Here is a 16,593-nt window from a genome sequence, read left to right on the forward strand (position 1 = left end):
ACTGATAAATAGTTAATTAATGTTTACCTGTACTATCTGCACTGACCCTACATACACTCACAATACTATATACACACTATATATACAATACTATATATTCACACTATATACACACTATATACACAACACTATCTGCACTGACCCTACGTACACTCACAATACTATATACACACTATATACACAACACTATATATTCACACTATATACACACTATATATACAATACTATCAATACACACTATATACACACTATATACACAACACTATATATTCACACTATATACACACTATATATACAATACTATCAATACACACTATATACACACTATATACACAACACTATATATTCACACTATATACACACTATATATACAATACTATCAATACACACTATATATACAATACTATATATACACACTATATATACAATACTATATATTCACACTATAAACACACTATATATACAATACTATCAATACACACTATATATACAATACTATATATACACACTATATACACAACACTATATATTCACACTATATATACACACAATATACACAATATATATACAATACTATATATTCACACTATATACACACTATATATACAACACTACATATTCACACTATATATACAATACTATCAATACACACTATATATACAATACTATATATACACACTATATATACAATACTATATATTCACACTATAAACACACTATATATACAATACTATCAATACACACTATATATTCACACTATATATACACACAATATACACAATATATATACAATACTATATATTCACACTATATACACACTATATACACATCACTATATATTCACACTATATATACACACAATATACACAATATATATACAATACTATATATTCACACTATATACACACTATATATACAACACTATATATTCACACTATATATACAATACTATATATTCACACTATAAACACACTATATATACAATACTATCAATACACACTATATATACAATACTATATACACACTATATACACAACACTCTATATTCACACTATATACACACTATATATACAATACTATCTGCACTGACCCTACATACACTCACAATACTATATACACACTATATACACAACACTATATATTCACACTATATACACACTATATATACAATACTATCAATACACACTATATACACACTATATACACAACACTATATATTCACACTATATACACACTATATATACAATACTATCAATACACACTATATATACAATACTATATACACACTATATATACAATACTATCTGCACTGACCCTACATACACTCACAATACTATATACACACTATATACACAACACTATATATTCACACTATATACACACTATATATACAATACTATCAATACACACTATATACACACTATATACACAACACTATATATTCACACTATATACACACTATATATACAATACTATCAATACACACTATATATACAATACTATATACACACTATATATACAATACTATATATTCACACTATATACACAACACTATATATTCCCACTATATACACACTATATATACAATACTATCAATACACACTATATACACACTATATACACAACACTATATATTCACACTATATACACACTATATATACAATACTATCAATACACACTATATACACACTATATATACAATACTATATATTCACACTATATATACAATACTATATATACACACTATATACACACCACTATATATTCACACTATATACACACTATATATACAACACTATATATTCACACTATATACAATACTATATACACACTATATATACAACACTATATATTCACACTATATATACAATACTATATATTCACACTATAAACACACTATATATACAATACTATCAATACACACTATATATTCACACTATATACACACTATATACACAACACTATATATTCACACTATATACACACTATATATACAATTCTATCAATACACACTATATACACACTATATATACAATACTATCAATACACACTATATATACAATACTATATATACACACTATATACACAACACTATATATTCACACTATATACACACTATATATACAACACTATATATTCACACTATATATACAATACTATATACACACTATATATACAATACTATCAATACACACTATATACACACTATATACACAACACTATATATTCACACTATATACACACTATATATACAATTCTATCAATACACACTATATACACACTATATATACAATACTATCAATACACACTATATATACAATACTATATATACACACTATATACACAACACTATATATTCACACTATATACACACTATATATACAACACTATATATTCACACTATATATACAATACAATATACACAATATATATACAATACTATATATTCACACTATATACACACTATATACACAACACTATATATTCACACTATATACACACTATATATACAATACTATATATACACACTATATATACAATACTATATATTCACACTATAAACACACTATATTTACAATACTATCAATACACACTATATATACAATACTATATATACACACTATATACACAACACTATATATTCACACTATATATACACACAATATACACAATATATATACAATACTATATATTCACACTATATACACACTATATATACAACACTATATATTCACACTATATATACAATACTATATACACACTATATATACAATACTATATATTCACACTATATACACACTATATACACAACACTATATATTCACACTATACACACACTATATATACAATACTATCAATACACACTATATATACAATACTATATATACACAATATATATACAATACTATATATTCACACTATAAACACACTATATATACAATACTATCAATACACACTATATATACAATACTATATACACACTATATACACAACACTATATATTCACACTATATACACACTATATATACAACACTATATATTCACACTATATATACAATACTATATATTCACACTATAAACACACTATATATACAATACTATCAATACACACTATATATACAATACTATATACACACTATATACACAACACTATATATTCACACTATATACACACTATATATACAATACTATCTGCACTGACCCTACATACACTCACAATACTATATACACACTATATACACAACACTATATATTCACACTATATACACACTATATATACAATACTATCAATACACACTATATACACACTATATATTCACACTATATACACACTATATATACAATACTATCAATACACACTATATACACACTATATATACAATACTATATATTCACACTATATATACAATACTATATATACACACTATATACACAACACTATATATTCACACTATATACACACTATATATACAACACTATATATTCACACTATATATACAATACTATATACACACTATATATACAACACTATATATTCACACTATATATACAATACTATATATTCACACTATAAACACACTATATATACAATACTATCAATACACACTATATATTCACACTATATACACACTATATACACAACACTATATATTCACACTATATACACACTATATATACAATACTATCTGCACTGACCCTACATACACTCACAATACTATATACACACTATATATAAAATACTACCTGCACTGACCCTACATACACTCACAATACTATATACACACTATATACACAACACTATATATTCACACTATATACACACTATATACACAATACTATCTGCACTGACCCTACATACACTCACAATACTATATACACACTATATATACAATACTATCTGCACTGACCCTACATACACTCACAATACTATATACACACTATATACACAACACTATATATTCACACAATATACACACTATATATACAATACTATCAATACACACTATATACACACTATATACACAACACTATATATTCACACTATATACACACTATATATACAATACTATCAATACACACTATATACACACTATATATACAATACTATATATTCACACTATATATACAATACTATATATACACACTATATACACAACACTATATATTCACACTATATACACACTATATATACAACACTATATATTCACACTATATATACAATACTATATACACACTATATATACAATACTATCAATACACACTATATACACACTATATACACAACACTATATATTCACACTATATACACACTATATATACAATTCTATCAATACACACTATATACACACTATATATACAATACTATCAATACACACTATATATACAATACTATATATACACACTATATACACAACACTATATATTCACACTATATACACACTATATATACAACACTATATATTCACACTATATATACAATATACACAATATATATACAATACTATATATTCACACTATATACACACTATATACACAACACTACATATTCACACTATATACACACTATATATACAATACTATCAATACACACTATATATACAATACTATATATACACACTATATATACAATACTATATATTCACACTATAAACACACTATATTTACAATACTATCAATACACACTATATATACAATACTATATATACACACTATATACACAACACTATATATTCACACTATATATACACACAATATACACAATATATATACAATACTATATATTCACACTATATACACACTATATATACAACACTATATATTCACACTATATATACAATACTATATACACACTATATATACAATACTATATATTCACACTATATACACACTATATACACAACACTATATATTCACACTATATACACACTATATATACAATACTATCAATACACACTATATATACAATACTATATATACACACTATATATACAATACTATATATTCACAGTATAAACACACTATATATACAATACTATCAATACACACTATATATACAATACTATATATACACACTATATACACAACACTATATATTCACACTATATACACACTATATATACAATACTATCAATACACACTATATACACACTATATACACAACACTATATATTCACACTATATACACACTATATATACAATACTATCTGCACTGACCCTACATACACTCACAATACTATATACACACTATATACACAACACTATATATTCACACTATATACACACTATATATACAATACTATCAATACACACTATATACACACTATATACACAACACTATATATTCACACTATATACACACTATATATACAATACTATCAATACACATTATATACACACTATATATACAATACTATATATTCACACTATATACACAACACTATATATTCACACTATATACACACTATATATACAATACTACCAATACACACTATATACACACTATTTATACAATACTATATATTCACACTATATACACACTATATATACAATACTATATATTCACACTATATACACACTATATATACAATACTATATATTCACACTATATACACACTATATATACAATACTATATATTCACACTATATACACACTATATATACAATACTATATATTCACACTATATACACACTATATATACAATACTATATATTCACACTATATACACACTATATATACAATACTATCAATACACACTATATATACAATACTATATATACACACTATATACACAACACTATATATTCACACTATATACACACTATATATACAACACTATATATTCACACTATATATACAATACTATATACACACTATATATACAATACTATATATTCACACTATATACACACTATATACACAACACTATATATTCACACTATATACACACTATATATACAATACTATCAATACACACTATATATACAATACTATATATACACACTATATATACAATACTATATATTCACACTATAAACACACTATATATACAATACTATCAATACACACTATATATACAATACTATATATACACACTATATACACAACACTATATATTCACACTATATATACACACAATATACACAATATATATACAATACTATATATTCACACTATATACACAACACTATATGTTAACACTATATATACATACAATATATGTACAATACTATATATTCACACTATATACACACTATATACAATACTATATATTCACACTATATACACACTATATATACAATACTATATATTCACACTATATACACACTATATATACAATACTATATATTCACACTATATACACACTATATATACAAACTTGATGACGGATTTGGAGGTGTGCATGGCCACGCAGTCATGGGTGAACAGGGAGTACAGGAGAGGGCTGAGATCGCACCCTTGTGGGGCCCCAGTGTTGAGGATCAGCGGGGTGGAGATGTTGTTTCCTACCCTCACCACCTGGGGACGGCCTGTCAGAAAGTCCAGGACCCAGTTGCACAGGGCGGGGTCGAGACCCAGGGTCTCGAGCTGAATGACGAGTTTGGAGGGTACTATGGTGTTAAATGCTGAGCTGTAATCAATGAACAGTGTTCTTACATAGGTATTAACGAGTTCCAAACTATTCCAACGTCAGCACAAGAACTGTTCGTCGGGAGCTTCATGAAATGGGTTTCCATGGCGAGCAGCCACACACAAGCCTAAGATCACCATGGGAAATGCCAAGGTTCGGCTGGTGTGGTGTAAAGATCTCCGACATTGGACTCTGGAGCAGTGGAAACACCTACTCTGGAGTGATGAATCAAGCTTCACCATCTGGCAGTCTGACGGATAAATCTGGATTTGGCGGGTGCCAGGAGAACTCTACCTGCCCCAATGCATAGTGCCAACTGTAAAGTTTGGTGGAGGAGGAATAATGGTTTGGTGCTGTTTTTCATGGTTGTTAATGCTACTGCAAACAATGATAACACATTAAGAGTGTTTACTTATCAGACCCACATATATAATAAATATACTATAATATACTATATTCATATGCTTTTAGTACTCACACATGAATCATATCCTGTTTGCAGGTCATGTGTTGTTTTGAGCCAGCAGTAAAAACACACTGACAGGACAGTTCCTTTTACGGCCACTAGGTGGTAATCTGGTGTCACAGACGCAGGACTGTAGACTAGAAAGAATCATTGTCCCAATTTTATCTCTTTTCTCCTGAAGTGTGCACTTGTTCACTTCCCTTCACTGAAATGACTGGTTTACTAAATATGGTGGAAACTCCCATTTGATACCAGAAGGTCTAGTCCTCTGAGTGGAACGATGGGAGACAAACAGTTAGAGCTGATTGGACATATTAGTATAAAGACAGAACATACAGAACTCCATGTACGTTTGTGTAAATGTATTAAATATGAAGGTATATGATGAAAGATTAGGTACCTTTTATTGATTTATATTTACCTGATTGAGATGTTTTCATTTGTTCTTAGTGTCTCGTAGTTTTTGGCCCCTCCTCTTGCCCATTCATTGTACTGTGGTGAGTGTGTTAGGATGAAGGCAGGAAGTTGGGCCTTCAGGGGAGGAGTCCTGGCTAATCTTTTGACCAGACAGACATACAGGTCATATCATGTATTTTCCATGTCAGGTAATCTCTGTTTTACGTTGATCGGAGAATATATATTTTTTGTCAGATATCAGAAGAATAAACCTTTTTGTTGCACCAGGATCCCTGGATCTCATTGAATGTTTTGGCCGTTTGGAAACCTTGAATGTGGACTGTATGCGTCTGAAACAACCCCGGCTTCAGGCTCGGGCCGTGGCTATGGTCAAGAGGAAAGGAAGCCACTACAGTCAGTCATAAAACAACTACCTACTATCCAACCAACAGACATCAGTCTCACTCTGAAAGATCCCCTTCTTTCAGTCAATCACAACAACTACCTGCTATCCAACCAACAGACATCAGTCTCACTCTGAAAGATCCCCTTCTTTCAGTCAATCACAAAACAACTACCTTGACCACAACGTTGTGTTCAATAGAGACAACGGTTGTTCTTCAATTAAACAGAAGCTTCTACAGTCGTCTGGTTGAAGTGTGTTAAACACAGAGTCACTTTAGGCATCAACACACATCCTACACTACACATGTACTGGAGTGGACACACATCCTACACTACACATGTACTGGAGTGGACACACATCCTACACTACACATGTACTGGAGTGGACACACATCCTACACTACACATGTACTGGAGTGGACACACATCCTACACTACACATGTACTGGAGTACACAGACACACATCCTACACTACACATGTACTGGAGTGGACACACATCCTACACTACACATGTACTGGAGTGGACACACATCCTACACTACACATGTACTGGAGTACACAGACACACATCCTACACTACACATGTACTGGAGTGGACACACATCCTACACTACACATGTACTGGAGTACACAGACACACATCCTACACTACATATGTACTGGAGTGGACACACATCCTACACTACACATGTACTGGAGTGGACACACATCCTACACTACACATGTACTGGAGTGGACACACATCCCCAACTCAGATTACTATACTATAAAACACACATCCCCAACTCAGATTACTATACAACACACATCCCCAACTCAGATTACTATACTATACAACACACATCCCCAACTCAGATTACTATACTATACAACACACATCCCCAACTCAGATTACTATACTATACAACACACATCCCCAACTCAGATTACTATACAACACACATCCTCAACTCAGATTACTATACTATACAACACACATCCCCAACTCAGATTACTATACTATAAAACACACATCCCCAACTCAGATTACTATACAACACACATCCCCAACTCAGATTACTATACTATACAACACACATCCCCAACTCAGATTACTGTACAACACACATCCCCAACTCAGATTACTATACAACACACATCCCCAACTCAGATTACTATACAACACACATCCCCAACTCAGATTACTATACTATACAACACACATCCCCAACTCAGATTACTATACAACACACATCCCCAACTCAGATTAGTACACTATACAACACACATCCCCAACTCAGATTACTATACAACACACATCCCCAACTCAGATTACTATACTATACAACACACATCCCCAACTCAGATTACTATACAACACACATCCCCAACTCAGATTACTATACTATACAACACACATCCCCAACTCAGATTACTATACAACACACACCCCCAACTCAGATTACTATAAAACACACATCCCCAACTCAGATTACTATACAACACACATCCCCAACTCAGATTACTATACTATACAACACACATCCCCAACTCAGATTACTATACTATACAACACACATCCCCAACTCAGATTACAATACAACACACATCCCCAACTCAGATTACTATACTATACAACACACATCCCCAACTCAGATTACTATACTATACAACACACATCCCCAACTCAGATTACAATACAACACACATCCCCAACTCAGATTACTATACAACACACATCCCCAACTCAGGTTACTATACTATACAACACACATCCCCAACTCAGATTACTATACAACACACATCCCCAACTCAGATTACTATACTATACAACACACATCCCCAACTCAGATTACTCTACAACACACATCCCCAACTCAGATTACTATACAACACACATCCCCAACTCAGATTACTATACAACACACATCCCCAACTCAGATTACTATACTATACAACACACATCCCCAACTCAGATTACTCTACAACACACATCCCCAACTCAGATTAGTACACTATACAACACACATCCCCAACTCAGATTACTATACTATACAACACACATCCCCAACTCAGATTACTATACTATACAACACACATCCCCAACTCAGATTACTATACTATACAACACACATCCCCAACTCAGATTACTATACAACACACATCCTCAACTCAGATTACTATACTATAAAACACACATCCCCAACTCAGATTACTATACTATACAACACACATCCCCAACTCAGATTACTATACTATACAACACACATCCTCAACTCAGATTACTATACTATAAAACACACATCCCCAACTCAGATTACTATACTATACAACACACATCCCCAACTCAGATTACTATACTATACAACACACATCCCCAACTCAGATTACTATACTATACAACACACATCCCCAACTCAGATTACTATACTATACAACACACATCCCCAACTCAGATTACTATACAACACACATCCCCAACTCAGATTACTATACTATACAACACACATCCCCAACTCAGATTACTCTACAACACACATCCCCAACTCAGATTACTGTACTATACAACACACATCCCCAACTCAGATTACTCTACAACACACATCCCCAACTCAGATTACTATACTATACAACACAGGTCCCCAACTCAGATTACTATACTATACAACACACATCCCCAACTCAGATTACTATACTATACAACACACATCCCCAACTCAGATTACTCTACAACACACATCCCCAACTCAGATTACTGTACTATACAACACACATCCCCAACTCAGATTACTCTACAACACACATCCCCAACTCAGATTACTATACAACACACATCCCCAACTCAGATTACTATACTATACAACACACATCCCCAACTCAGATTACTATACAACACACATCCCCAACTCAGATTACTATACTATACAACACACATCCCCAACTCAGATTACTATACTATACAACACACATCCCCAACTCAGATTACTATACTATACAACACACATCCCCAACTCAGATTACTATACAACACACATCCCCAACTCAGATTACTATACTATACAACACACATCCCCAACTCAGATTACTATACTATACAACACACATCCCCAACTCAGATTACTATACTATACAACACACATCCCCAACTCAGATTACTATACTATACAACACACATCCCCAACTCAAATTACTATACTATACTTGACCAACATATGTTATATTGTAACAATTTAAATTACTTAGGATAAAAGCAGACAATATTGCCACTCCTATTTGACACATTTTCAATTTAAGCCTACTAGATATACATCATAATCAATATCATAATCAATATCATAACATTTATAATCAATAACATCATTATCTATATACTACTAACAACATAACACTAATCTACATCATAATCAATATCATAACATTTATAATCAATAGCATCATTATCTCTATACTACTAACAACATAACACTAATCTACATCATAATCAATATCATAACGTTTATAATCAATAACATCATGAAGTAAACAACATCATAACAACAAACCACGATAAAGACATAAAGACAAAAGCAAAAAGCAACACATTCTGGACACAAACAGTCGAAATGTAGCTACTATCTATCAATAATAAAACCACCATGTTACCAAAACCACCATGTTACCCAAAACCCCATGTTATCAAAACCCATGTTATCAAAACCCATGTTACCAAAACCCATGTTACCCAAAACCCCATGTTACCCAAAACCCCATGTTATCAAAACCCATGTTACCAAAACCCATGTTACCCAAAACCCCATGTTACCAAAACCCCATGTTACCAAAACCCCATGTTACCAAAACCCATGTTACCCAAAACCCCATGTTACCAAAACCCCAAGTTACCCAAAACCCCATGTTACCCAAAACCCCATGTTACCCCAAATCCCATGTTACCCAAAACCCCATGTTACCCCATGTTACCCAAAACCCCATGTTACCCAAAACCCCATGTTACCCAAAACCCCATGTTACCCCATGTTACCCAAAACCCCATGTTACCCAAAACCCCATGTTACCCCATGTTACCCAAAACCCCATGTTACCAAAAAACCCCATGTTACCCAAAACCCCATGTTACCCCATGTTACCAAAACCCCATGTTACCCAAAACCCCATGTTACCCCATGTTACCCAAAACCCCATGTTACCCAAAACCCATGTTACCCAAAACACCATGTTACCCAAAACCCCATGTTACCCTAAACCCCATGACCCCCACGTTACCCCATGTTACCCCATGTTACCCAAAACACCATGTTACCCAAAACCCCATGTTACCCCATGTTACCCAAAACCCAATGTTACCCAAAACCCCATGTTACCCAAAACACCATGTTACCCAAAACCCCATGTTACTCAAACCCCATGTTACCCAAACCCCATGTTACCCAGAACCCCATGTTATCCAAAACCCCATGTTACCCAAAACCCCATGTTACCCAGAACCCCATGTTACCCAGAACCCCATGTTACCCAAAACCCCATGTTACCCAAAACCCATGTTATCCAAAACCCCATGTTACCCAAACCCCATGTTACCCAAAACCCCATGTTACCCAAAACCCATGTTATCCAAAACCCCATGTTAACCAAAACCCCATGTTACCCAAAACCCCATGTTACCCAAAACCCATGTTATCCAAAACCCCATGTTACCCAAACCCCATGTTACCCAAAACCCCATGTTTCTCTGGTGGTAAAAACCAAACTAAATGAATAATGGTGGTTGCAGTCACTCCTTTTAGATTTCTTCCAAGGTTCTAGAAAGATAAACAAATTCTGAACTTGTTATTAAAATTAGAATCACTTCAGGTTTGTCACCACATTTTAAACACCAGTCCACTGCTGACCATCGATTTAAAACACAAAACTGTCCTAAGATCAGCATGTAGGGTCAGATTCATTCTACTCCTACTCCGTCCCCTGGGCTGCTCTCTCCTCTCCCGGTCCAGCTTCAGCTCTGGAGCTCAGAGAGACCATCTCCATGGCATTGACATCAAGATCCATGCTGCTCACCCTGTTCACTCTCTTCTGCCTCCTGGTGGGCTAGGGAGACACAGCACCAACAGTCAGACATTTACTCTCTGGTATCTCCATTCTCTCTCTCCCCCTCACCCTCTCCCTCTCACCCTCCCCCTCTAGTTTAAATGACTTGTAACGTCTGAGTAAATGTCTTTACCTTGTAGTACAGGTAGGAGGTGGTGATGGCTGTCAGTAGGATCAGCAGCACTACAACGTGTCTGATGATGAAGGCTGGCAGAGGAGAGGCTGCAAACAGAAACACCTTTGATGAGGGGACTGATCATCATCACATAGATCTGTGGAAAATCTGTCAATGACAAAGTTATAAGTCTGGTTCATGTTCAGTTACCTGTGATGGTGAGGGAGAGGAGCTCACTCTCAGAGGAGAAGTTATGAGAGAAAACATAATTGTCATAAACACAGCTGTAGTTCCCTTGGTGGGAGTCATCTGCAGCAGGGAAGAGGAAGGCAGCAGAGTGATTGACAGCTGGCTGGGTCTGGGTTCTGTTGGAGCCGGTGAACGTGAGGAGGTAGGAGCCTCCTGGGTACTGTGGCTGAGTGGAGCAGGTGATGGTGAAGTTGTAGCCCCTGAACATCTCAGGCCCCTGGTGGCCCCTGGAGACCCCTCCCATTGGGTCAGTCAGGAAGATATCAGGCTGGACCAGGAGATCTGTAACAATAAAAGAGAACAAGAAAAACCTCTTCAACTAGTTTCCTATAGATATGACAATAACATCAGTATGTAACAGTGCCAGCCACCCTCCCTCACAGGGCAACATGAGTAGTGGGCCTACAGTCACTGAGACAACATATGTTGATATCAGGCTTAAGCAGGACATCTGGAACAAGAGGAGAGAAAAAGAAAACGTAGCTCCTCAACTACTTTCCTCATTTAGATGTGACAATAACATGACGTGTGACAGTGGTAGTGAGTAGAGACGTTCACTGAGATAACACTCAAATACAAAAGCATTCTGGGATATTTAAGTTGTATTTGATTCCTACTTGACTGAGTGATCTATTTAGTAAAGCAGACTGACAAGTTAAACAGTCATCATGAGAGGTGCAGAGGAAGTTGTATGAATGAAGGAAATCAGTTGAATATAATTATAATATGTTGATATTTCCTGAGCAGATCACTGTGAGTCCAGGAAGGAGATATAATACATGGACAAAAGTATGTGGAACTCAGCAGTGAGTTTTATAACTTACTTTTGGTAGTGTAGTGTATCTTGTTATTACCTGAGCAGATCACTGTGAGTCCAGGAAGGAGATCATATGTTCTTCTACACTCCCTCAGTGCAGATTCATCCCCATCACAGTCAACTCCAAACCCTCTAGTGGTGTTTCCAGGTAGTACTGAAACAGTGGAGCCACAACCCATCTGTCTACACACTACTGCAGCTACATCCTCCTGCTCCCAGTCCTCAGCTCCCACAGTCCTCCACTCTCCCTGGTCGTACCACTCCACTCCACCAGCACAGCGACTGTCTCCTCCCACCAGCCTCACATCATCAGGCTCTGAGAAAAGAAAAGAGAGAGACAGTAATCTTACTATTTTCTCACTAAAACACACCTACATTGTCTCTCATATTCTTCACTCCAGATGACAAACAATGTTGATTGAGTGACAAACTGTTTCTTACCTGAGCAGGTGAGTCCAACAGCATTACCAGGTAGGCAGGTGTTGTGTTTTCTGTCTGAGGTGTCACAGTCCAGGAGAAGGGACTCTTTGCCTTTACACTGGAACTCTTTATCCCAGGTCTGACCCTCACCTTCTCCATAGAGCCCCCCCTGTAGAGCTGCAGGAGCCCCACAGCCAACATCCCTACAGACTACCTCTGCATCCTGCCGGTCAAAGTCAGCTTCACACACTGAGGCCCAGGACTGATTGGACTTCACCTCCACTCTCCCAGAGCAGAGACCAGCTCCATCCACAAGCCGCACAGACTCTGGAGAAAAAGAGTTGGTTGAACATTCAATCAGTTTTGTTGATGACACTGTCAAGGACTAAACACAAATATGTTGGATAAAAGATTGTAGTTTGCTATGTTTGATACTGTTAGAGATAGAAATGGGTTCCTAGTCACTCAGGATCGGGTTGGGAATAATGCAGGCAGGAGACAGGAATAAGTTCACTTCACTTTATAGAAAATAAACAGCTGGACATCCATCAGGCAGCTTCACTTCAGTACCATCTGATCTACAAGGTCTGATGCTGTATGTCAGGGTCAGGATTGGCCAAGAGTAGAAAAGGTTACTGGTTATGATGACATCACTGGTGAGAACTCAGTGATAAAAATATATTTGATCTCTCCCATATCTCCCTCTTCCTCTCCTCCTTCCTCCTCCTCTCTTTGTTACAGTCGTTGTGAGTAGAGACGTTCACTGAGGTAACACTCAAATACAAAGCATTCTGGGATATTTAAGTTGTATTTGATTCCTGCTTGACTGAGTGATCTATTTAGTAAAGCAGCCTGACAATCTAAACAGTCATCATGAGAGGTGCAGAGGAAGTTGTATGAATGAAGGAAATCAGTTGAATATAATGATAATATGTTGATATTTCCTGAGCAGATCACTGTGAGTCCAGGAAGGAGATATAATACATGGACAAAAGTATGTGGAACTCAGCAGTGAGTTTTACAACAGAGGATTATTTTTAGGCTCTACGTGGTTCAACACTCGGCGGTCCGTTCTGTGAGCTTGTGTTGTCTACCACTTCACTGCTGAGCCGTTGTTGCTCCGAGATGTTCCACGTTGAAATTCACTGACATCTTCTGTAAGGACATTTTACTGCTGATGTTTGTCTATGGAGATTGCATGGCTGTGTGCTCAATTTGATACACCTGTCAGGAACAGGTGTGGCTGAAATAGCCGAATCCACTAATGTCCACATACTTTTGGCCATATAGTGTATCTTGTTATTACCTGAGCAGATCACTGTGAGTCCAGGATGGAGATCATAACTTCTCTCACACTCCCTCAGTGAAGACTCAGACCCAGAACAGGAAACTCTAAACACTCTAGTGGTGTTTCCAGGTAGTGCTGAAACAGTGGAGCCACAACCCATCTGTCTACACACTACTGCAGCTACATCCCTCTGGTTCCACACTCCAGCTCCCACAATCCTCCACTCTCCCTGGTCGTACCGCTCCACTCCACCAGCACAGCGACTGCCTCCTCCCACCAGCCTCACATCGTCATGCTCTGAGAAAATAAAAGAGAGAGACAGTAATCTTACTATTTTTTCACTAAAAAACACCTATATTGTCTCTCATATTCTTCACTCCAGATGAGAAACAATGTTGATTGAGTGACAAACTGTTTCTTACCTGAGCAGGTGAGTCCAACAGCATTACCAGGTAGGCAGGTGTTGTTCTCTCTGTCTGAGGTGTCACAGTCCAGGAGAAGGGACTCTTTGCCTTTACACTGGAACTCTTTATCCCAGGTCTGACCCTCACCTTCTCCATAGAGCCCCCCCTGTAGAGCTGCAGGAGCCCCACAGCTAAGCTCCCCACAGACAACCTCTGCATCCTGCCGGTCAAAGTCAGCTTCACACACTGAGGCCCAGGACTGATTGGACTTCACCTCCACTCTCCCAGAGCAGAAACCAGCTTCACCCACAAGCCGCACAGACTCTGGAGAAAAAGAG

At 35.5% G+C, this 16,593-nt stretch overlaps 1 protein-coding gene across 1 annotated transcript in view; it reads right to left on the bottom strand.

Moving 5' to 3' along the window:
• Positions 1-16,219, bottom strand: part of LOC118941532 (deleted in malignant brain tumors 1 protein-like) — a 36,807-nt gene extending 20,588 nt beyond the window's left edge. The window contains exons 1-4 of the mRNA XM_036955458.1: positions 16,204-16,219; positions 16,027-16,148; positions 14,585-14,888; positions 14,181-14,459 (exon numbers count right to left, since the gene is read on the bottom strand). Of these exons, the coding sequence (XP_036811353.1) occupies positions 14,181-14,459; positions 14,585-14,888; positions 16,027-16,148; positions 16,204-16,219 (721 nt within the window). The remainder of the gene's footprint in view (positions 1-14,180; positions 14,460-14,584; positions 14,889-16,026; positions 16,149-16,203) is intronic.
• Between the last annotated feature and the right edge of the window lie 374 nt (positions 16,220-16,593).

Source organism: Oncorhynchus mykiss, chromosome 19 (assembly GCF_013265735.2).
Source record: "Oncorhynchus mykiss isolate Arlee chromosome 19, USDA_OmykA_1.1, whole genome shotgun sequence".
Classification (NCBI taxonomy): Eukaryota; Metazoa; Chordata; class Actinopteri; order Salmoniformes; family Salmonidae; genus Oncorhynchus; species Oncorhynchus mykiss.